General features: G+C 43.6%; 1 protein-coding gene across 3 annotated transcripts in view; it reads left to right on the top strand.

Annotated features, from left to right (window-relative positions):
* Positions 1 to 21,957, top strand: part of RB1CC1 (RB1 inducible coiled-coil 1) — a 145,212-nt gene that overhangs the window by 44,899 nt on the left and 78,356 nt on the right. Inside the window, exon 2 of one of the 3 annotated variants that reach the window (XM_019548030.1) lies at positions 17,884 to 17,938. The exons of the other annotated variants lie outside the window; for them this stretch is intronic. Within the exon in view, the coding sequence (XP_019403575.1) occupies positions 17,885 to 17,938 (54 nt within the window). The 5' untranslated portion in view covers position 17,884. The remainder of the gene's footprint in view (positions 1 to 17,883; positions 17,939 to 21,957) is intronic. 3 annotated transcript variants of the gene reach the window in all.

The raw sequence follows: 21,957 nt of genomic DNA, 5'->3' as shown, positions 1-21,957 counted from the left end.
TGAACTTGTTCAGCTTCCACAAGAGAAGGCTGAGGGGGGATCTAGTGGCCTGTTACAAAGTAGTCAGAGGGGACCAGCAGGCATTGGGGGAGTCTCTGTTCCCCCAAGCACTACCAGGAGTGACTAGGAATAACGGTCACAAGCTGGCAGAGGCTAGATTCAGGCTAGATATCAGGAGGCGCTACTTCACGGTCAGGGTAGCTAGGATCTGGAACCAACTTCCAAGCAAAGTGGTGCTGGCTCCTACCCTGGGGGTGTTTAAGAGGAGGCTAGATGAACACCTTGCTGGGGTTGCTTGACCCCAGTACTCTTTCCTGCCATGGACTAGATGATCTGCTCAGGTCCCTTCCGACCCTTCAAACGATGAAACTGTGAGATCCCTTTCTGCTTCTGTGCTGCTGAGAAGGTCCTCCCCTATCCTATAAGTGTGTTGGTGATTCCTTCTTCCTAGATACAGCTCTTTGCACTTGTCTTTGTTGAACTGCATCCTGTTCTATTCTGCCCACTTTTCCAACCTGTCCAGGTCTGCCTTGATTCAATCCCTTTCCACTAGTGTGTTTACTTTGACACAAAATGGTGGGGTATCTGCAAATTTAGATAGAGTGTTCTCTACACCCTCATCCAAGTAGCTGATGAAGATATTGAATAGCACAGGTCCAAGGACCGAACCTTGTGGGACCCCACTGCCCATATCTCTCCAGGTTGATATAGACCCGTCCACCATCACTCTCTGAGTGCGACCCTTAAGCCAATTTGCCACCCAGCTGACCATGTAATCATCTGTGTCACAGCAGCTTAGTTTGTTTATGAGACTAGGATGAGATGCCTTATCAAAGGCCTTCTTGAAATCCAAGTACATGAGATCTATCTCGACTCCTGCATCTAAGCATTTTGTGACCTGGTCATAAAAAGAAACAAGGGTAGTCAGGCAGCATCTACCTGCTGTGAACCTGTGCTGGTTGGTTTTCAGAAGTATTTTTCCTACTGGGCTCCCACAAATGTGATCCTTGATAGTTTTTTTTGGTTTTTTTTTTTTTTTTAAAGTTTTCCCGACGATAGAGGTGAGACTAACTGGCCTATAATTACCTGGATCCTCCTTCCTCCCCTTCTTGAAAATAGGGACCACATTGGCCCTTTTCCAGTCCTCTGCAACCTGACCTGACCACAGTAACTGCTCAGACAGCCATGCCAGTGGATCTTCTATGATACTGGCCAGTTCCTTCAGCATCTTTCAGTGAAGATCATCCAGCCTACTAAACGCATTCAGCCCCTCCAAGTGTCCCTTTACTAGGTCAGTACTGACTGTTAGTGGGCTGGTGTTCCTCCTGTGCCTATCTATAATGCAGTTGGGAGATTTGTCTTGATCTGTGTTCAGGAATACAGAGGCAAAATACCCACTGGAGAGTTCAGCCTTGTCTCTCCTATCCAAATTGTCATAGCATGTCCTATAGGAGTCCAAAGTTACCCCGCACCTTCTTTTTGCTCCCTATGTACTGGAAGAAAGACTTTTGGTTGTCTTAAATTTTTTTCACCAGCCTGAGTTCCATTGCTGTTTTGGCCTTCCTAACTGACTCCCTGCAAGTGCGAGCCAAGGAGGTATACTCCTCCTTGGTAGCTACCCCCTGCTTCCACAGCCTGTATACCTCTATCTTTGCCCCTAGACTTTCCTGGGTTTCCTAGCCCCTTTGCCCCCTTTTGTACATGATGGGATTGTCTCCTGCACCCACAGGATTGCTCCCTTGAGGAATGACCACCCTTTCTGGACTCCCATCTCACCAATACTCTTGATGCTCAGTGCCTCACTAATTTCCTGAGCACATTGAAGTTAGCCTTTCTGAAGTCTAGCACTTCTACCCTGCTGGTTACTTTTCCCACCCTATGCCGGAAAGTGAATTCAATCAATTGATAGTCGCTGTCCTCTAAGTTACCTTTTACCTGCAGATCCTCCACCAGGTCATTCCCTGTACCTTTCTGGACTTGCTGCTAGCTATTTCTCATAGTGGGACCATATTTCTCCTAGTGGGAGGTTAAGAACCTACGTGAGCAGTTAGATCTGGCTGACTGCTCCTCCCAGCAGATGTCAGGGTAGTTTGGGTCACCTATGACAACCATATCTCTTGACCGCATGGCCTCTGAGAGCTGCCTTGAAAATTCCAGGTCTACCTCATCCTCCTAGTGTGGCGGTCTGTAGTAGACCGCCATTACCAAGTCCCTTCCCTCTTTCCTCCCTCTCCTTGTATTCTAACCCACAGTACCTCAATGTGCCCCTCCTCTGATTCCATCTTGATTATAGAAGATGTGTATTGCTCCTTCACATAGAGAGCAACACCCTCCCCTTTTTTTCCTGTGTGTTTAGGAGTTCAGTGTCTTCAAAGCATCACAATGTAAATTTGTAATAGAGCTTCCTAGAACACAGCCAAATAAAAATCTTTTGAATCATGTGCTGTGATATAGTTCCCTATGTTGCATTTGGACCTTGCTTAAATTTATTTTACTTTCAAGGTGTTTTTAGTTGTCTCAGCCCAAGAGTAGGAAAACTTAATATTGATTATTTTACAAACATTGTTTGACTAACTAGAAACTGCTTCTTATTTTCTGTTCTTATTTGAATGACTACTTGGGGGTTAATAAAACAATCTCATTACCCAAAAGTTTGTGCATAATTATTCATTGTTCATGTATTTGTCATCAAATGCTAGTTTTCTGCTTACATAAGACAACTATGTTGAGTTCCAGTCTAACCTCTGTTAAACTGAGGTGCATTGTCAACCTGTGTGCATTATTAACCTCAGCAGCATAAGGAGAAAATATTAATTACGGAAAGGCATCTCTACTGGCAGATGTGGGGAACAGCTTTGGGAATGTAGGTCAAAGCATTCAGCAGAGCAACTGATAAATTCTCATAATAGCAGAGAATATTGCCCTTATAGATGTATGAGTTGAAATTATAAATATGCAATTGACTATTGATTCTAAGTAAATTTAAAGTCTGTAGTGTTTGGGAGTAGCTAGTAAAGTCCACTCAATACGCAAGCAATAATAAGTTGTTTATTTCAACATGTTTTTAATAGGCTGTTTTTTCTAGGTGTAAAGGGGTTTCTTTGTTCTGGTGATTCTAACCCTTCTGGTACAATCCAAAAAGATAGTTAACCCTTTGAATGAAAAGTGTGAAATATCACATAGTTGTATTCGCATGTGAACAGCATTGTTGAATGTGCCAAGGTAGGTGCATTCTCTAGCATGTACAGCAGTTTTTCCTGCACTGCTTGTTTTTCATCCATGGAAATACTTTTTTGATTTGGTCACATAGCCTGCTGCTGAAATGTTTTCAGGGTGGGATACATTTGGATCCAGTAGACCAAGGTTGGGGAACCTGCGGCACGTATGCCAGTGCATGGCACACACATTTTGCTTGGCACACATTCCTTGGTGAGGATGGCGTGGGAGCTGAGAGGGGCCTGATTCTTTTTGTGCGGCTCTGGCCCCTTCCTTGCCATCCGCCTCAAACTGCACGTATACCCACTGCTGGCAGTGAGCTGGGACAGGGCTCTGCGGACCTTGGTGCAGCTGCTCACAGCCTCCCCGTCCTGCCACCTGCTGTGGGCAGCCAGGGCTCTGTGGTGGGCAGCAGAGGCCTGGCTAGACTGGCTATGGCAGGCAGCTAGGACGCTGTAGGTGGCTACATCAGGGTCCATGAAGCTCTGGGCTGGCTGGATGCTGGTGGTGGGTGCATGCACACTTCGGGGCAGACAGTGGGAAGGGGACCAGGGCTGTGCTGCAACAACAAGGGTTGGGCTCCTTATGGTGCCCCTGGCATGCTAACATCTTATAGTTTGAGGTTACAGGTGTTTCTTGCACTCTGCCCAAAAACGTTGCTCGTCTCTGCAGTAGACCAAAATGTTTTGTCCTCCCTTCCACCCCTAAAATACCAGGAGACAGAATTGCTGCTGTCATAGATTCATAGATGTAGAGTCCGAAACAACCTTTCAGATCTTCAAGTCCAACCCCTGCTCCAGGGCAGGAGAGAAAACGGGGCTCAAATGACCCAAGCTAGGTAATCAGCAAGCCTCTTCTTAAAGGACCCCCAAGGTAGGAGCCAGCACTACTTCCCTTGGAAGTTGGTTCCAGATCCTAGCCACCCTGACTGTGAAGTAGTGCCTTCTAATGTCTAGTCTGAACCTACTCTCTAACAACTTATGGCCATTATTCCTTGTTACTCTGGGAGGCACTTGGGGGAACAAGATCTCTCCCATTCCCCTCTGGTTCCCCCCCCCAGTAAATTTATAGATGGCCACCAGGTCCCCTTTCAGCCTTCTCTTGTGAAGGCTGAACAGGTTAAGGTTGCATAGCCTCTCCTCATAGGATCTGCCCTGCTGTCCCTGGATAATCCCTCTCAGTGCTGTTCACATCCCTCCTGAAGTGCGGCACCCAGAACTGGACACAGTACTCCAACTCCGGCCTGATGAGTGCGGCGCCCAGAACTGGACACAGTACTCCAACTGCGGCCTGACAAGTGTTGCATAGAGGGGGAGGATCACCTTCTTGGCCCTGCTTGTGTTGCATCTGTGGATGCACAACAAGGTGCAGTTAGCCCTACTGACTGTGTCCTCGCATTGGCGGCCCATGTTCATCTTGGAATTGATAACGACTCCAAGATCTCTTTCTTTCTGGCTCTGTGCTGATGAGAAGGGAATTCCCCAGTCTGTAGGTATGCCGCTGGTTCTTACTGCCAAAGTGCAGCACCCTGCACTTGTCAGTATTGAATCCCATCCTATTCTCATTTGCCCACCCCTGTAACCTGTCCAGGTCCAGCTGTATCCTGTCCCCCCCCCTTCTAGCATGCCCACCTCAACCCAAATCTTGGTGTTGTCCAGAAATTTAAATGGGGTGCCTTTCACCCCCTCATCCAGGTTGCTAATGAAGATGTTGAACAGCACCGGCCCAAGGACCGAGCCCTGGGGAACTCCACTGCTCACATCTCTCCAGGTCGAATGTGACCTATCCACCACCACTCTGAGTGCAGCCCCTAAGCCTATTTGCTATCCATCTAACTGTCTAGGCATCAATGCCACAGTCACTTAGCTTTTTAATGAGAATGGGGCAGGAGACAGTGTCAAAGGCCTTGAAGTCCAGAAAGACTACATCCACTGTGACACCTGCGTCCAATGATTTTGTGACCTGATCGTAGAAGGCAATCAGGTTGGTCTGACAGGACCTCCCCCTAATGAAAGCATGCTTGTTGCCCCTAAGCATCATCTCTGCTGGTGGCCCTTCACACATGCGCTCCTTGATTAATCTTCTCAAAGAGCTTTCCTGGGATCGAAGTAAGACTAACGGGCCTATAGTTGCCCGGGGCTTCCCTCCTCCCTTTTTTGAAGATGGGGGGGACCACACTGACCCTCTTCCAGTCATCTGCCTCCTGGCCAGAGCACCACGAATGCTTGTAAAGCTGTGCCAGGGGCCCTGCGATAACCCCTGCCAATTCCTTCAACACCCTGGGGTGGAGAGCATCTGGACCTGCTGATTTGGACACAGCCCCTCCCAGAAGTTCTCTAACTTGGTCCTCCCTGGCCCTAGGACTGGTCGAGTCTCTCCTGAGTCCATCCCAAATCTTGGTGGGGGAATCCCGGTCCCTGCACAAAAAAATGGAGGCAAAGAAATTGTTAAAAAGGTCTGCTTTTTCCTCTGGTGCAACTACCAGATTGCCTCGCGTATCCTGCAGGGGCCCCACATTACCCGGTGCCTTCTTCATACTCGTATATATTTAAAAAAGGACTTTTTGTTGTCCTTGATGCTAGCCCTAGTTCCGTATCTGCCTTAGCTTTCCTAACAGGCCCCTTACAGACCCGAGCGATGGAGGCATACTCGTCTTTGGTGATAGCTCCTCCCTTCCACTGGGTGTATGCCTCCTTTTTGGCAATTAGGCATTCCCAAATGCCCTTGGTGAGCCTGGGGGACTTTTGAGCACTCTTGCCCCCTTTTGATTCTTGTTGGGATTGTCACCCCTTGGGCTCTGAATATAGTCTCCTACCTATCTCCCCAATTCGTTGAAGTTGCCCTCTTGAAGTCAAGGGCTACAGCCTTGCTGCAGGCCTTTGACACCCTGTGCTGGATGGTGAATTTCAGCAGGCCATGATAACCCTCACCCAGATGGTCAAGAACCTGGAGTCCCCTCACCAGATCGTTGCCTGTGGCCAGGACCAGGGCCAGCAGGGCACTTCTCCTGGTGGGACTGTGCACCTCCTGGGTTAAGTGAAGGTCCTGTATCTCAGCAAGGAACCTTCATGAGCAGTCTAACCTGGCTGACTGCTCCTCCCAGCAGATGTCTGGGTAACCTAGATCACATATGACAACTACATCCCTTCCCTTTAAGTGCCTCCACAAGCTGACCCAGGAATTCATGGGTCTGATCCAAACTGAAAGTGAAAGTGATATGGCTGTGGGGAAGAGATGTTTCCACCCAGGGAAGAAGAATGATTTTGGCACCGGTACCACAAATGGCAGGGACGGCCTCTGTGTGAGACATTTGGTAGATCAGGGAGAGAGCAGAAAGCAGAGTGGCTGATGACAGGGAGCAGAAAACAAAGTTGCAGAATGGAGCATAGAGAAAAAAGCCAAAAGCAAATCAGTTAGGGGAAGAGGATAGAAATGGCATTCAGAAAACACCAGGCTAATTTGTGATACACCTGCCAGAAAGGTTGTCCCCCCTTGATTTTAGGCCGTTGCTAGTGAGAAATGCACCATTTTGGTGGTGCACGAAGCAAGCATACAAGCTGTTTGTTGCAGAGGAAAGAGAACATTTTTGCAACAAGATGTTGGCTCTTCTTGGCCTTCCAGCATCCCAAGGAGACTGCTCTTCACCTCCTGCCCTTCCCTAAATGTCAAGTTAAACTCTACTACCCTAGGGAGATGGATACAGGCTCATAAGTTGTCATGTGCCTGTCTGCAAGCAGAATCAAATCCTTGCTACCCAAAAGATAGCAAATGATTTCTTCCTGTGCTTTGTATGTACTGTGGCCAGCTACTTCAGTTAGAAAGGTCATGGCAGGGATAAAGGATAGACTTATCAGCCTCTCCTGAAGTGGAGAGAGCATCAGAATGGGAGGTGCCCATGTGTTCGGTGTGGTGATTTGTAGTAAAGGATGTGGCTGCAGCAAAAGGGAGTCCTTGCAGCTCCCCTTCTGTGAAATGGAGTCAGTGTCAGCCTCCTGCCACCACTGACCTCCTGTAGGTTGATGAGGCTGGTAAATAGCTATCCCAGCACTCACTGGATAACTAAAGAGACTTCCTGTACTGCCTTTTTCCCCTGTAGACTGGCCTGCACTTAACTGATTGTGGAGACTGCATGGCCAGGGACTCAATCATGTCCTCATGACCATACAGGATACTGCGTACCAGCCTGCATAGGAGCCAGACTTGCTCTGAAGAAGCAGTGATAGTTTGACTTTTTGCTTGTAGGAGTATGGCACATACTGGAGCTGCTAGTTCTGCTGGATCAGGAGCTGCAAGGCATGAGCGTGGCTGAGATTCATTGCAGCCTGGAAATTGATACGTCTTTAACAAAAATATACTTAAGTTTCCAATACTAAAGTGAATCCTCAAACATAGCAAAACAATATTTCAAATCCAGTATAGAGAGATATAGTTATCTGTGTTAATTTAAAGTCAGAGCAGGGTTGTACCTTGGAGACTAACTGGTTCAGAGAGGCCTCAGCTTTGGTAGGCAATAGCCTATTGTGTCAGATGCTTCCTTGGCTTGCTCAGCATATGACAAAGCAAGCTGTTATCTGTGAAAGCTTATGCTTTTCTGAACCAGGTAATCTTGAAGGCCTTACATGATTTTTGTGAATTAAGCAGCACCCTAACTTATTATAATGCTTACCTCCTTGTCAAGGGGCTTGGGCAGTGGAGGCAGGGAATGACCAGGAAGGGACAAGCCTCAGGCTGCTTTTAGGGACTCATCTTCTCACACCCTTTACAGAATCCTTTGGCACTTCAGGATGCTGTCACATCCTGCTTGATCACTGTTCCAAGGTGCTACCCTACCCTACCTTTGACCGAAATCTAGTATAACGTCTTTATTTAATTACAGGTCTACATTTTAGAAATTAGATCAACCAGTGAGAATACACCTTTTCTTTAGGAAGCAACTGAAATATAAATGGAAAAGTTGATTGTAATTGGGTCAAATCAAGGCTTTCCACTTGGTGATTTAAATTGCTAATTTAGATTGCCTAGATTTGCGCTGGTGTCAGTTTGGCTCTGAAAACAGTGTGGGGAATGGTTGAAACGTGCTCCTGCTCTATATTTCATGTGGGAAATAATGAAAATTATCTTGGTCACAAACCTTCTAAGTATATTTTAGGCAAGTCACTTAATGTGTTTTGTGCATCCATCTGTAAAATACGGGTAATAATTCTGTACTTCAAAGGAGTAGTATAAGCTGTTTGCTGTGAGGTGCTCAGATGCAGTGAGGGCCATATAACATGCTTCCATATTTTTGAGGGTAACCAGACTATAAGACCCTGATAACTTGTTCCCATTTGATAGGTACTGTGAAAGGGGCTTGATGTAGCCAAAATACTGTAATAATTGCTAGGGTCTTCATGTCCTTGCTTTAAACGGGATGAATCTAGAGCATGGCATTTGAATAGCAGTGTTAAAGAAACAGGTTGTGCCTTAAGCTAAGTACAGATGTTCAAAAAGACCAAGGTGGACTGCTGTGGACCTCCACCAGAGTTTCCTCTGGCTTCACCCTGCCCAGGCATAGTTGACCATCTTTTGGGTCCTAGCACATACGCTTATGTGGAATTTGATCCCAGTGTGTAAGCAGCGTAGTTAAGATCGGTAGTAAACAGAATACACGTTCACCCTTTGGTGGGAGTGGCAAATCTTAGGTTAGGTTCCACCATGTTTAAACTATTCTGTGTATGCTGAACATCTGTTCTGTTACAAGTGACCAGTTTCTGATCACTTATACTAGTAAAAGTGTAATGTCTGTACCTGGCCTTAGTGTCTCATCTCTTTCACTTGGAGATTCCATTCCCATAAACAGTTCCACTGAGTTCCAACATGGAGTTTGTGTTCTTTTGAGGGAATCCCATGTTCCCTCCTCCCCCCCCCCCCGATGAACTTGAATTGCACAAAGTTGTGGGTGTCATGCTTGAATGTTTGACTCCTTCTAGACAGAGCCTTATTTTCAGTAAAAATTGATTTTTGTTATTCATGTTTTCCCTTTTATATGAAGGAGATGAGTAATCCCAGTCATGGTTGTTCTTCCCACCCACCATGACTTCTTGTTTTGATTTTTTTTCCCCAGATGTACATGAGAACAATCCTGTCCTGCAATGTTAAACCCAGGAACATCTATTAGGAAAGCACATATTTTTAGTATACTTCTTCAGGGCTTAACTGTTGGGAAGGATAAGCATCTACTGTTTCTGTTCCACTTAGTGGCCAGTTACTGCTATGACTTCTGCTAGTTAGTAGCAGTTGTGATTACTATCTCGTGCCATGTTGATATCTTGCTTTTTGGGTGAAAAAAAAACCCCGTTGGGTGACATATCTGAAATAAATTCTGGTTCAGAGCTCTTGTAAAATATTCTTATCAGAAATTAGCAGGCTGGAATGCTGTTTCTAGGTTGACAGTCATCCTGCTGGATATTCTTGGGCAAGTCGTTACGCAACTTTTCTGTGTCTCCTCCAATTATAAAAAGGGAATAATAATAATGACCTTCTTTATAAAGCAACTTGACACTTACTGTTGAAAACCACTTTGTAAAAGCTAACACATTGTTATGTTTTTTCTGCCACCCCCTCTTCCTGGTATCCATTTATTTTGTCCAAAATTTCATATCTTTCAGGATCTGTAGGGTTGTTCTTTGCATAGTTCTTGGAACATATCAAAAAGATCCGTGTCTTCAAAAAAATTATGCAATCTCTTGTGTGATGGTAGCAAATCAGAAATATACTGAAACCATGCTGACTTTGAATGAGGGTGCAAGTGTTGGATTGTATAAGGGGATTTTGCCGTCTTACAATCTACAGAACTGGTTTTCTTACTGTTCTCTTGAAGTTGTATCAGAATGGTTCCATCTGTCTTGTACATGAGTCTACAAGAAATAGTTGCACAAGATTCCTGCCAGGTAAGGATTGTGGAATACCTGTACCCATGTTCTACATACGGGTGGTAGTAAGGATAGGGTCTCAAAGCCTTCGTTCGGTCTTCTGTACTGACTGTGGCTTCTTACAGAGCTTCCATGAACAGACATTGTCTTAAGAGCAAAATCAGCTGTATTGAGCTGTCCCAGTACAGCTGATCACTTCACTGGTGTCTCTGCATGTCACTGGGGCTGTTGGAGTGGCAGGCACCTGACTTGAGACTTGGGTGACCTGGGTGCTGTACCCTGATCTAGGGTGCTGCAAATGGAAACACCACCATAGTGCTGGCAAATGCATTGTAATTGGTATACGTGAAAGAGCCAAATCCTGCTCTCGGGATCGCCCACCAGTGCAGCCCTTGCACTGCCGTAAGCATTTTTATGGCGGTGCAGGTTTCAGGCACATGTAAGTCCTAGCCCCTTGTCATGCTCCAAAAGTTCCCAAAAATGTCACGGCTACAGTAGTCAGCTTGTGATGCCTTAAATAAGAGGAGATCCAGGATTTGTGTCTCGCTTTTTATGCATATTGATTAAAATGCATTAGGCAGCACTGTGGTGATGTTTTCAAATAATAAAAAAATTGCTTGGGAATAAAACATTAAATATTTTGCTTGTGCTCATATTTGGGGGGGGGGGTTGGTGCGCTTATAACTTTGCATAAAATATTTTTCATGAAATACCAGTTTCATTTCAGCATGGTTTTTTATAATTCATGCCATGTAAATTATCTTCTGCTATTCCCTGTTTATCCTGGACAATTTTACATGGGGCATAATTTAATTTATTTGTAGTGATTGCTTGTCACGTATCAGTATTACCTGCTAGGATTGGGCTTGATTCTACCAGCAAAATAGTATAACGCCTGTCTCAAGCACATGCAGCAGAATTTAAAACAAGGTGGAAGAGTAGGATATTACATTCAATAGTGCATAAGGGAATCACATGCATGTATGTATGGCTAGGGACAGAAGTTGTACACAAACAGATTTAAGTGATCAGAAACTGTTTTAAACCAGTTTTGGCCATTTTGAAAGTAGTTTATGTGCACTGAATATCTGTTCCATTATGGGTTTAAGATAAACCTGAGTGAAAGTAGCATCAGACTCAACTGATTTAGGTCAAACCGGTTTATGGAACTTCTGTCCCAGACCCCTTCCTAGTTTAAGTTAACTCAGTCCCCCAGCATCCAAGCATGCTTTGCAGTCCTGGGCTGGGCTGGGCTGCAGGAGCAGGGTTGGCCCCCACCCCTTTCCTCCTTAGCCAGAGCACTATCACTGCTTTGGCTGGCTGAGAAGGATGGGGGTGGGGGGCATAGCCAGATGCTGGCCTCAGTCCTAAAGTAAAGAGTTGAAGAAAGGGGTCCAGCCAGTGTTGTGGGCAGAAGAAGAGGGGAGGCGGGCAGGGGGAAAGATGCCCCTGGAGGGGATCCAGGTGCTGCCCCCCTCTGTGACTCACAGATGGGGAGAACATGGGGCATTCGGAAGGAGTGCCGGACCTGAAGGCACCTACTGACTGGCTTCTCCTCCTGCCGGCGCTGTGCACAGGCCCAGTTTAGGGCAGGTGTCCCTGGGGGAAGGGAAAGCAGTGGCACCAACTGAGAGATGAGTGGGGATCCCCTTCCCCAGCCTCTGCTGCCAACTCTGCCTGAGTCACTTGACCACCTCTGGAGAGCTGTGGCTGCTGCTAGAGAAGTTGTATGTGTTAACCTGCAGAGTTACTGGGTGCTGCAGCTGCTTGATCACAGCCTACTCTTTCAGATGTCCCAGGCTGAACAGCCCAGCAGCCACGCTAGCCGCTATGAACAGCAGCAGGGCTTAGTTGGCCATTGGCAGCAGCAGTGGTAGGTCCCCCAGGAGGAGCCAGCTGGCCCCCATGGCACATGGGCCAGCCTGCACCTGGTTGCTGCTGCAGGGCTGCCCCAGCCCAGTAGCGTGCCTGGGCACAGTGCCTGGAGCAGCCACATGAGGCCCAGGGGCAGCAGCCAGGGCACTGCAAGCAGAGAACTGGGCAGCAGTTTCCCCTGGCCAAACTGCTACTCTGTCTTCTGCTCCCTGCCCTATTTGTAGCTGTGCTCCCTAACTCACCTCTCTGGTCTGCAGTTTGCCCCACACAGGCTGCCGGTGGCAGGCATCTCACATATTTCAAAATCAGAATAATACAGAAAGCAATTTTTAAATAAAATAAGTAAAACCAGTAAATATTTAGGAGGTGTACACTAGTTACCTCAACAGCGTTCTGTTGCTTTCAGTGGTCACAGATGTATGTAATGAAGTGAGATGTGAGAAACTCAGTAGTTGTGGGGAATAATGGAAGTAGTTTTGTCTAAATGCCAATAAAATAGGTTTTACATGCGTCTTTAATTTAGTAATGTTTAAATATGGTTAACTTAAGATAATCCTGTTTTCTGTCACTGAAGTCAAAATTTTGTCTTCTAAGCTTTGTATCTCAGTGATTATCTTATGTCAGTTAATTCCCTAATGTATATCTGCTTTGTGTGATGGAAAATGTTTCCTTTTTAACAGTTTTAAATTTTCTGTCTTTCAGTTCAGTTAATTTTCCCTTGTTTTTAGCGGGGGAGTTTTCTATCGTAGGTTGAATAAAAGTTTCCAAACTACCCTGTCCTTACCATTTGTTATTTTGCACAACTTTGTGGTGTTCCTTTTTATTTTCTCGAAATGGTATATAATACCAGTCTGTCCCCATAGCTCTGAATGCTTTTTTCTGCATCTTACCTCTGAATCCTCTTTGTTTCTATCAAATACTTCTTAAGAATTGACCAGAACTGAGTGTGCCCTATTGTGGATAAAGGTATATCAGATGATGATACCAAGTTGACATTCTTTACGTTGTTCTTTGTTGCAAACTTTCTAAACGCTGTTGTTTCTAAAGTACTGCTGTTCATTGAACAGATTATTTCATTGAGTTTAACAACAATAGTGCTTAAGTTGATTTCCTGTTATACAGCTTATTAAAAACCTAGTGAAGACCACCAGTAGTTGAAATTTGTCCCGTCTGCATTAGGTTGAATTTATCATCACTGAATTTTTTTTTTACAGTTGTTCCTATTCATTTACTTTTTGACAATATTAAGCTATTTGAGTCGACTGTAAAATTAGCTGCTACTTTACTAATCTCCTTTTCCAGATCATTAATAGATGCATTAAAAAAAAAAAAAACCCCGAAAAAACCTTGGAACAATTCCAGGTTTGTTGAAATAAAGAATATAGTGATACTCCTTGGTTAACCTCTTGTCATACCAAAAATTGACCATTTATTCCTTCTTCGTTAGTCTTGTAGATGCACCCTGAGTCGGGAGAACTTAGTTTTTCCAGACCTTTTCGAAGGATTTTTGTCAGAAGCTATTTAAATGCAATATAGTGTTGTTTGGGTTCCCCTCGCCCCTTTTTTAAAATACCCCTCTCTAAGTTGCTGCCATGATTTTTCATATGTTTCCATAAGATATTGAACTTAATTGCAGTGGATCCATTGTTGGTTTAGTGTCTTGACTATAATTATTACTTGAGCCCAAGTGCAGCATATTTAAAATACAAATTTCCTTTATTTTTCTTGAATTGGAGACTAGTAGTATAATCCTATTGAAACGTTCTTATAACTTAGATTTTTTTATCCTTGTGCATCTTAACTGTGGTGCTCTGTTTTAGAATTTTTACTTTGTTAGATTCTGTGTGACCTTGTTAAGATGTGGCACTACTTTTTCTACCTCTTCAGTTTAAAGTCCTTGTATGCTTTATATAACCACTTATGTAATGACTCTGCTTTATGTCTCTATACTATGTACTTTTTTTGCTGACTGAAGCTGTGGGGTTATTTGTGTATAGTGTATTGCTATTTATGCATGTCCACAGGTTTCATTCTATTCAACTCCCACGTTTAATGGAACTTTTTTCTGTGACCGTAACTTGTCCCAGTAACAGTTAAGATGGAACTTCTGCCTAGGTTACAAAGAATCCTTTTCTATTTCTGACGTTCTACCAGATAACTTTGTGCTGCTTGGCATCAAGCGGGAATTCTTTAGCTCCTAATTTAAATGGCATCCCAAACCTTTATTCAATTTGTATATCAGTATTGTGCTTCTCCTTTGGTCAAAATTAAAGTCTGAGATGGACTCATTCTCCATTGACTCAGTTTACCCTCTCTGGGAATGTCTCTCTCTTCTTCTGGAGGCTTCATTGCACAGGGTATATACATGTGCTACTTGACCACAAGTGTGCTTTATGCCTGTAGCCCCCAGGCTGGATCTGACCTCTGGAACCATGAGATCCAACCCACAGATTGAGGCTTTGGCAGTGGGTAGTCTGGTCTCCCTGTGCTGCTTTGGGGGCAAGAAGCAGATGTAGCTGGGTCCTAGGTCTTACCTTTTGTATTCTACCTCTGACTCAGGGTTGGACATAGTTTCATAGCTGGTAGGGTTGGAAGGGACCTGAGCAGATCATCAAGTCCGACCCCCTGCCATGTCAGGAAAGGTGCTTGTCTAGCCTCCCCTTAAAGACCCCCAGGGTAGGAGCCAGCACCACTTCGCTTGGAAGTTGGTTCCAGATCCTAGCCGCCCTGACAGTGAAGTAGCGTCTCCTGATGTCTAGTATGAATTTACCCTCTGCCAGCTTGTGACCGTTATTTCTAGTCACTCCTGGTAGTGCTTGGGGGAACAGGGACTCCCCCAGTGCCTGCTGGTCCCCTCTGACTAGTTTGTAACAGGCCACTAGATCCCCCCTCAGCCTTCTCTTGTGGAGGCTGAACAGGTTCAGGTCCCATAGCCTCTCCTCATAGGGCCTGCCCTGCTGCCCCCGATCATGCGAGTGGTCCTCCTCTGGACCGTCTCCATGTTGTCCACATCCCTCCTGAAGTGCGGCGCTCAGAACTGGATGCAGTACTCCAACTGTGGCCTGACCAGTGCCGCTTAGAGGTGGAGGATCACCTCCTTGGACCTGCTTGAGATGTATCTGTGGATGCATGACAAGGTATAGTTGGTCTTCCTGACTGCATTCCCATATTGCTGGCCCATGTTCATCTTGGCATCAGTAGTGATTCCACGATCCTTTTCTGCCTCTGCATTGATGAGAAGGAATTTCCTCAGCCTGTAGGCATGGTGCTGGTTCTTCCTCCCCAGGTGCATCACCTTGCACTTGTCAGTGTTGAAACCCATTCTGTTCTTATCTGCCCACCTCTGTAATCTGTCTAGGTCTGATTGCAGCCTATTCCTCCCTTCTAGCGTGCCCATATTCCCCCACATCTTAATGACATCAGCAAATCTCAACAGGGTGCTTTTTACCCCCTCGTCCAAGTCACCGCCGAAGATGCTGAATACCGCGGGCCCGAGGACCAAGCCCTGGGAGACCCCACTGCCCACATCCCTCCAAACTGGAAATGACCCATCCACCACTACTCTCTGGGTCTAGCCCTCCAGCCAGTTAGCGACCCATTTGACTCTGTGGGTGACAACACTACAGTCCCTTAGTTTTTTTTATGAGAATAGGAAGGTCTTCAACACTGTCTCTCACCCCAAAGTCCAGAAAGACTACGTCCACTGCTACCCCTGCATCTAAGGATTTTGTGACCTTGTCATTTTGGCCTGCAGTTGGAAAAGGCTTCCTACGCCTGCCCTATTCAGTGAACTAGGTATTGTTGATGCTGACTATTTTGCTGGTTTTCTTCCTTTAAAGTTTTGACTGAGCTTTAACTCTGGTTGGAAGATTAAGGTATGTGATTAATCTTTTTTTAAGTAGGATTTTTATCGGTGTGTTTTGATTTCAAAGGTACAGTTAGTTTCAAAACTAATGAAATCATTTACACCCACTTAGCTTAAACTCTACTTATTCATTCCATCAGTAGCTTCTCACCATTCAGCATGCATTTTTTTTTTTTTTTTAGCTGCTCCTTACTTTGACAATTGCAAATGTTTGTGGAAACAAGAGTGAAGGCTGGTTTCTAACTTAGTCCTCTCTATTTGAGTTAAGCAAGTATGTCAAAAGCCAAGTTTTTCCTTTCTTTTTTTTTTCCTTTTTAAAGAATTCTAGTGACAAAGATAGAATGCAAGGCACTTCTAAAATAAGAACCATGCAACACTTCTGAGTTCGCTCTGGTAATCCCCTCGTGGGCACTGGGGATAATGACATTTAATCTCATTGAAGAAGTACCAGAATCATGGAACATTGGACTGTTTTCTTAGAGGATTTATCTTTTCCTACGTCAAGTTACTGCTTTCATCAGAAATTAAACCACCTGTCAATTCAGATCAATTTTATCTTATGAGGAAGAGAAATCAGGTTATTGTTCCATTTGTCTACATAACATCTGGATGATTACATTAATAACAGCCCCTCGTTTTGGCTGAGCGCTTCAACATTTGTCAGTATTATCATGATATTCTGGATCTTGTAAGTCAAGATATCTTCTGCTTTTGACTCTCTCATCTCATTGCCTAGAAGTCATTCCAACACTCTCTAAAAAGTGTTACAAAGTTAAAGCAGTTTGGTCAGTTACATTTTCAGTACTCTTTTCTGTGGTTGAATTGTTAGTTGAATAGGTAGGTGAGCTGGTAGTCCTCTCTACAAAACTTGTCCAGATTGCTTCACAAATTAATCGGTGTCCTTAAAATGACAGGCCCAACCTATAGTCTCATTTACAGCCAATAACTAGTTGGGTGGGGCAGGAGGAGGACAGCTTTTACATGTAGTTCAGTCTGAAACTCCTCCTTTTATAGATGGGAAGTATTATTTTAATGGGTCTGGAGACCGGACAAAGCTTTTAAAAGGCTTGACAGGAAAAGAAATTTTTGAATGTTTGGGGTGAGTACCTTTATCTTTTACACTCATTTCCAGTTGTAATAAACGGTTGGAAGGCTTGTCCTGTCAATACTTAAGTTTTATGTATGACCATCACTTATTGATGGGTTTTATTTTCACACAAGTACTCCATCCTCTAGGGAGCCTATCAGTGCTAGAAGCCAATAAAATTAAGGCTGCTGTACAGTCGTCATTGATTTTGTTAGTGTTTGATTTGTAATTACGAATTTAACAATTATAAGTACTCAGCTAAGGTGACATTTCTTCTCTGAATAGCATTAACAAGATTCACTGTTCTTTGTATGATATTTTCCTTGGCTCTGCAGACTAGCAGGAAGGACCAAATATTCTGATCGCTTCTCACATGTTAGAAATGAGCTAATGAGTACTCCCAAATCAGTAATATGCTATTGAAATAAATACTTGAAAGTATACAGTAAGAGTCCCGTGTTGTATAGACAAGATTTTCTGCAAAATATAACCCAGATTAATCCAGATTGGAGAACAACAGCATAACAAAGGTATCTGTAGAACAAAGGAGAATTGCTTTGTAAATTCAGCTTTTCTCACTCGCATTTAATTGACATTCCTACTAATGGTTTTATGAAATGGCAGTTAAATTGAGAGTTCTCAACAAAGCTAATAGGACTACCAAATGACTTGTATGAATTAGGGAAACTACTGTATGTAGTCTACCAAAAACATCATTTATGGAAGCGTCTCTCCGACTTGTAGTATCTGGATTTGAAGACCAAGTAGCTACCTTATCCGTCTCATAGGATGTGTATGACTTCACTTACAAGGACCTGGTTTGGTGGGCTGTCGTTGATTAGGACCGTTGAAACGTTTGGAGTCCTTTATGCGCAATTTCAGCCACCTGGCAATGGAGGACTTTGATGACTTGTTTCCTTTTACCGCAGGATGGTAGAGGACGGAAAGAACCCTGGATTTCCTGAAAACTTTGGTTCTTTTGAGGTAAGTTTAAAGACCTCCTCAGACAGTGTATAACACCTTTTTCCCCCCCTTCATGTTAAGATGTTTTAGCAAGGGCAAATAAGATACAAGGGCAGCCCTTTGAAAATGGCAGTAAACAATTATTTTTGGCAATGTACTTCCATTCTAGATATCAAAGTGCCTTGTTCTGTCATTAGGTATGTTGCCCAGAGCTTGAGGCTTATTAAACTTGTGATGGAAAGTCAGTCCAAACTTGCAGTATGATGACAATTAATTTGTTCATTAATTATTTCATTAGTGTTAGTTTCTGACACAAGATTGTGTTCTGGAGGATCTTGAATGTTCTGAAGGTTAATTACTCCAATGCAGATGGGAACTTTGGGGCTAGGTTTTTCCATTCTCCTATGCTAAGAAGAACAGTTTTATTTTAATAAAGGATTTTTTTAAACTAGTCCAAAGACAGGGAATTTAAGAAATATGGGTATGAGTTTCACATCCTTAACTCTGCAACATTTAAGTGAATTATGCCAAGTGAAAGTCTAGATATCAGGCTTCTTGCTTATATTTCAGTGTTTTAGTATGGGACAGGGAAGCTATTTAAACTTTCAAGGTAACTTCTTACCACCTGAAACCTTCTTGTACATTCTTGCTTTTTCAGAAAGCAGTGTTTCCATATTAACATTAAAATAGTAGAGGGTGGAAGGGACTTCAAAAAGGGAAGCAAAGGGAACATCCAAAGAGTATTAAAGCATTGCCCATTAAAGAAATTACTTTCAGGGTCTGAAGAGAGTAGATGGCTAAGAAAACAATCCTGCATGATAGGATACTTGCATACTATGCACACCGTTCCCCAAAAATCAGCCATCCAAAATTGGACTGCGTGTTTTAAGAAGCAGATTTCTGTGTTGGAATGGAGGCATGGCTGTGCTTCAATGGGTGCATGACCCTGTGCTGCCTTCCCCTCCCTTTCTGGTTGTGTGGAGGGGCTGAGTCTGCTGCTTAAGACAGTCACTCTTTTTTCTCCACAGCTTAAGCATCAACTCCATTTCAGCCACCAGTGATTTGTCAAAAGCTGCTACCGGTTTGAAAGTGGTTGACAGAGCTAAAGCTTGAGGCTTCAGAGCTTGATGCTGCTGCTCTGAAGATGTGTGAGAGTGTATGATGCTCAAGAATAGATTGTATCCCTTCTCAATGAAATCTTATTTAGCCATGACTTGGGGGAGTGCTGGGGAATGGGACAAGGTGCATGCCTCATTTGGGAGTATGTGGTATGCAAGAAAATAGCATTTAGGGAACTAGTTTCTGCGTAATTTTACCTTTTTTAAAAGACTCCCTTTATTCAAGATTCTTATGTCTGGAAATTAGCTGGGTGGTGTCCCAGAAGACAACACAAATTCAGCAGTGGCAGAAAGACATGGATGACAAGTCTACTGCCACTAATGTGGAGATGTATAGTTCTTCGTAGTGTGTAGCCAAAACTAAGAATTTTTGACCACTTCAAATAAAGGAGCATCCTAAATGAAACTGCTAGTCTGTCTAGTTTTAGAAACATATTTTTTGGATTGGAGTGGGGTCTTCTCCCCTCCCCCCAGTTATGCAGCAATACTTTTCCTTGTCAGTGTGGGAAGTAAGGAGTTTACCTACTTGCATATATTAAGTGGAGAGAGTCCTGGTCAATGTAAGTCCCTTTGTCATGAAGTATGCCCTCTTGGCTTGAGGCTGATCAATTTATATTAAAAAGTAATAGGCAAGTGAGACTATCTTACTTGATGTTACCCATAAAATTGATGTCAAATGTAATGCTAAGTTGAAGGAGTTTTCTGTTATGTTTAGTGAGTGCTGGTAGAACTCCAGAGAGCTTTAAACAATGAAAGTAGGGAAAATAGTTTCACAAGGATGGGAGTGTAGGTATGGAAAAACATTCACTGAACAAGAGTCATTTTCATGTCAGATTCGTTCTTGCCATCTCTTTGATAGGAATACTGGAGATGTCTTAATGTTGTCATTTTTGTTGCAGAGGCTGGCATGTATTTTTACTGTTTCATTTTAGACTGAGCAGCTGGACTGAACATGGAGCAAATCTTTTAAAGCTGATGGGCGAAGTTAAACCCACATGAATTCTACTTACCCTGTACAGAAGCATTCTTCATTGTATTATATTATACCTTTTAATCGTTGCTACAAGTCTTTCTGGTGCATAAATCTGTAAGTCATAGAGTTCACAAGCAAGGTGACCACCTGTAGAACTCTATGCTCCTTGAACTCAAAGTATTGAAAAGAAAGTTCTTGGGTGTGGGTCTTTCAGTTGATGATCAGGCCATAGTCTTGGATTTAGACCATCAGCTTTGACCATCTGCAAGAGAACTGTGAATGAAACATCTTAAGCAACAGTAGCCCATGCGTTAGAATATGTATTCTTTTTCAGTTTTGAGTTCTGCCATAATTCTTCATGTGCTTCTAGAGGTACTTGGAAGAAAGACACTGATCTATTTTACTTGACATTGAGTCACAGGAAAGGAGTATTTGAACCTTACCAACCATTTACCTTACCGGCAGGCCATTTGTATATCAAGCCAATAAATTGCAGGGTGACTAAATTTAACTGCAAGAATTTTTTTTACGGACAAGTTTTTGGTGATTAGTAATGTGGAATTTTCTGTTCTCTGTATCTGTACATGTTTGGAAAACTACCTGGACAGAACAAATCTTTAAGCTAATGAACTAGTTGGTAGCATGGGCAACTCCCTGCTCTTGTTGCTTACATTTTTTTTCTGCATAATTGATAAAAATCTGGTGTAGCTATTATGATAGTTGTCTGAACTTTTCATGATCCTATTTTAAAGACCCTGAAAAGATGCAACTGATTCAAGTACAAAAATAATTTATCAGATAGCCCTTTGAAAATAGCCAGCTTACATATTAGTGGCTATCTAAAGGGACCCCTTTCATTCATTAACTGTATGTAAATGGTCTTAGTGAGACTGCCCAGAGGAGAGATGCGAGAATGGTTTGAGGACTGGAAAATCTGCATTATAGTGAAGGTCAAACTGTTTAGTTTATCCAAGAAAATGTTAAGTGGTGACTTTGTTATAACCTCAGAGCCCTGAAATAGGATGAGATGACATAGTATACTGGTTTTTAACCTTGTAGTAAAAAGGCATCTGGTTTTTAGTGTTTGGGAGTTAAAGACGGGCTAGAAATAAGTTTGATGATCAATGAATAATTGATTTTTGGAAGTGATGGAAATTCTGCACTTGTAATCTTTTAAGTCAAGACGTGGTGTTTTCTATAAGGTTTGCTTTAGCTCAGATAGAACTTAATGGTTTGATTGAAGAAAAAATATTGGGTGGGATTCTGTGATCAAAATAGAGATTTAGACTCGATGCATATACCAGTTTTTTCTGACCTGGAAGAGCATGTGTCAAGCTTTGATAGCATGGTCCTCAATTACTTTGTGGCTGCAGAGAAATCATTACCTATTATCTAAAGAGGTCTAGGACTTTTGTTTAACAGCAAAAGTACAGCAGAAGTAATGAATTTGGGTGGGGCCTTCAGTCTTCTCTGAGAGCCCTTCCTCTGTGGGGTACTGGTGGGTGTGTCTGTCCTTGAGATGATTTGTACTCTTCTTGCATTGAAGGATTATGCTGCTTGACCAGGGGTATGCATTTGTGCACTAGAGTTTTATAATGCTTGTAATCAAGTGAAGAAACTTGATTAAGGAAGAAGGATTTTCAGGACCACTTCTTTTTGATCCCTAAATCTTAGTAATATGAAGTGGCCTAAAGTAGGGGTTGGCAATGTTTTCTGGCAGCAGGCTGGAATGACCTAGCTCTGGTTGTAGGTGGGCTGACTCTCCCTAAGACCCACTCGCCACCACCTTTTTCTCTCTGACGCCATTTCTGTGCTACCCAGCCATGACTCAGACCAAACCCAATGCCATTGAAGCTCCGCTCTTCAGGTTGCCAGCCCATGGCCTAAGGCACAAGGTGGATTTCATAGTTTCTGGGGTCGGAAGGGACCTGAGCACATCATCTAGTCCG

Source organism: Crocodylus porosus, unplaced genomic scaffold (genome assembly GCF_001723895.1).
Source record: "Crocodylus porosus isolate Cpor-Errol unplaced genomic scaffold, CroPor_comp1, whole genome shotgun sequence".
Classification (NCBI taxonomy): domain Eukaryota; kingdom Metazoa; phylum Chordata; order Crocodylia; family Crocodylidae; genus Crocodylus; species Crocodylus porosus.
The sequence above is the reverse complement of the archived record's forward strand: the minus strand, read 5'-3'. Positions and strand labels throughout refer to the sequence as shown.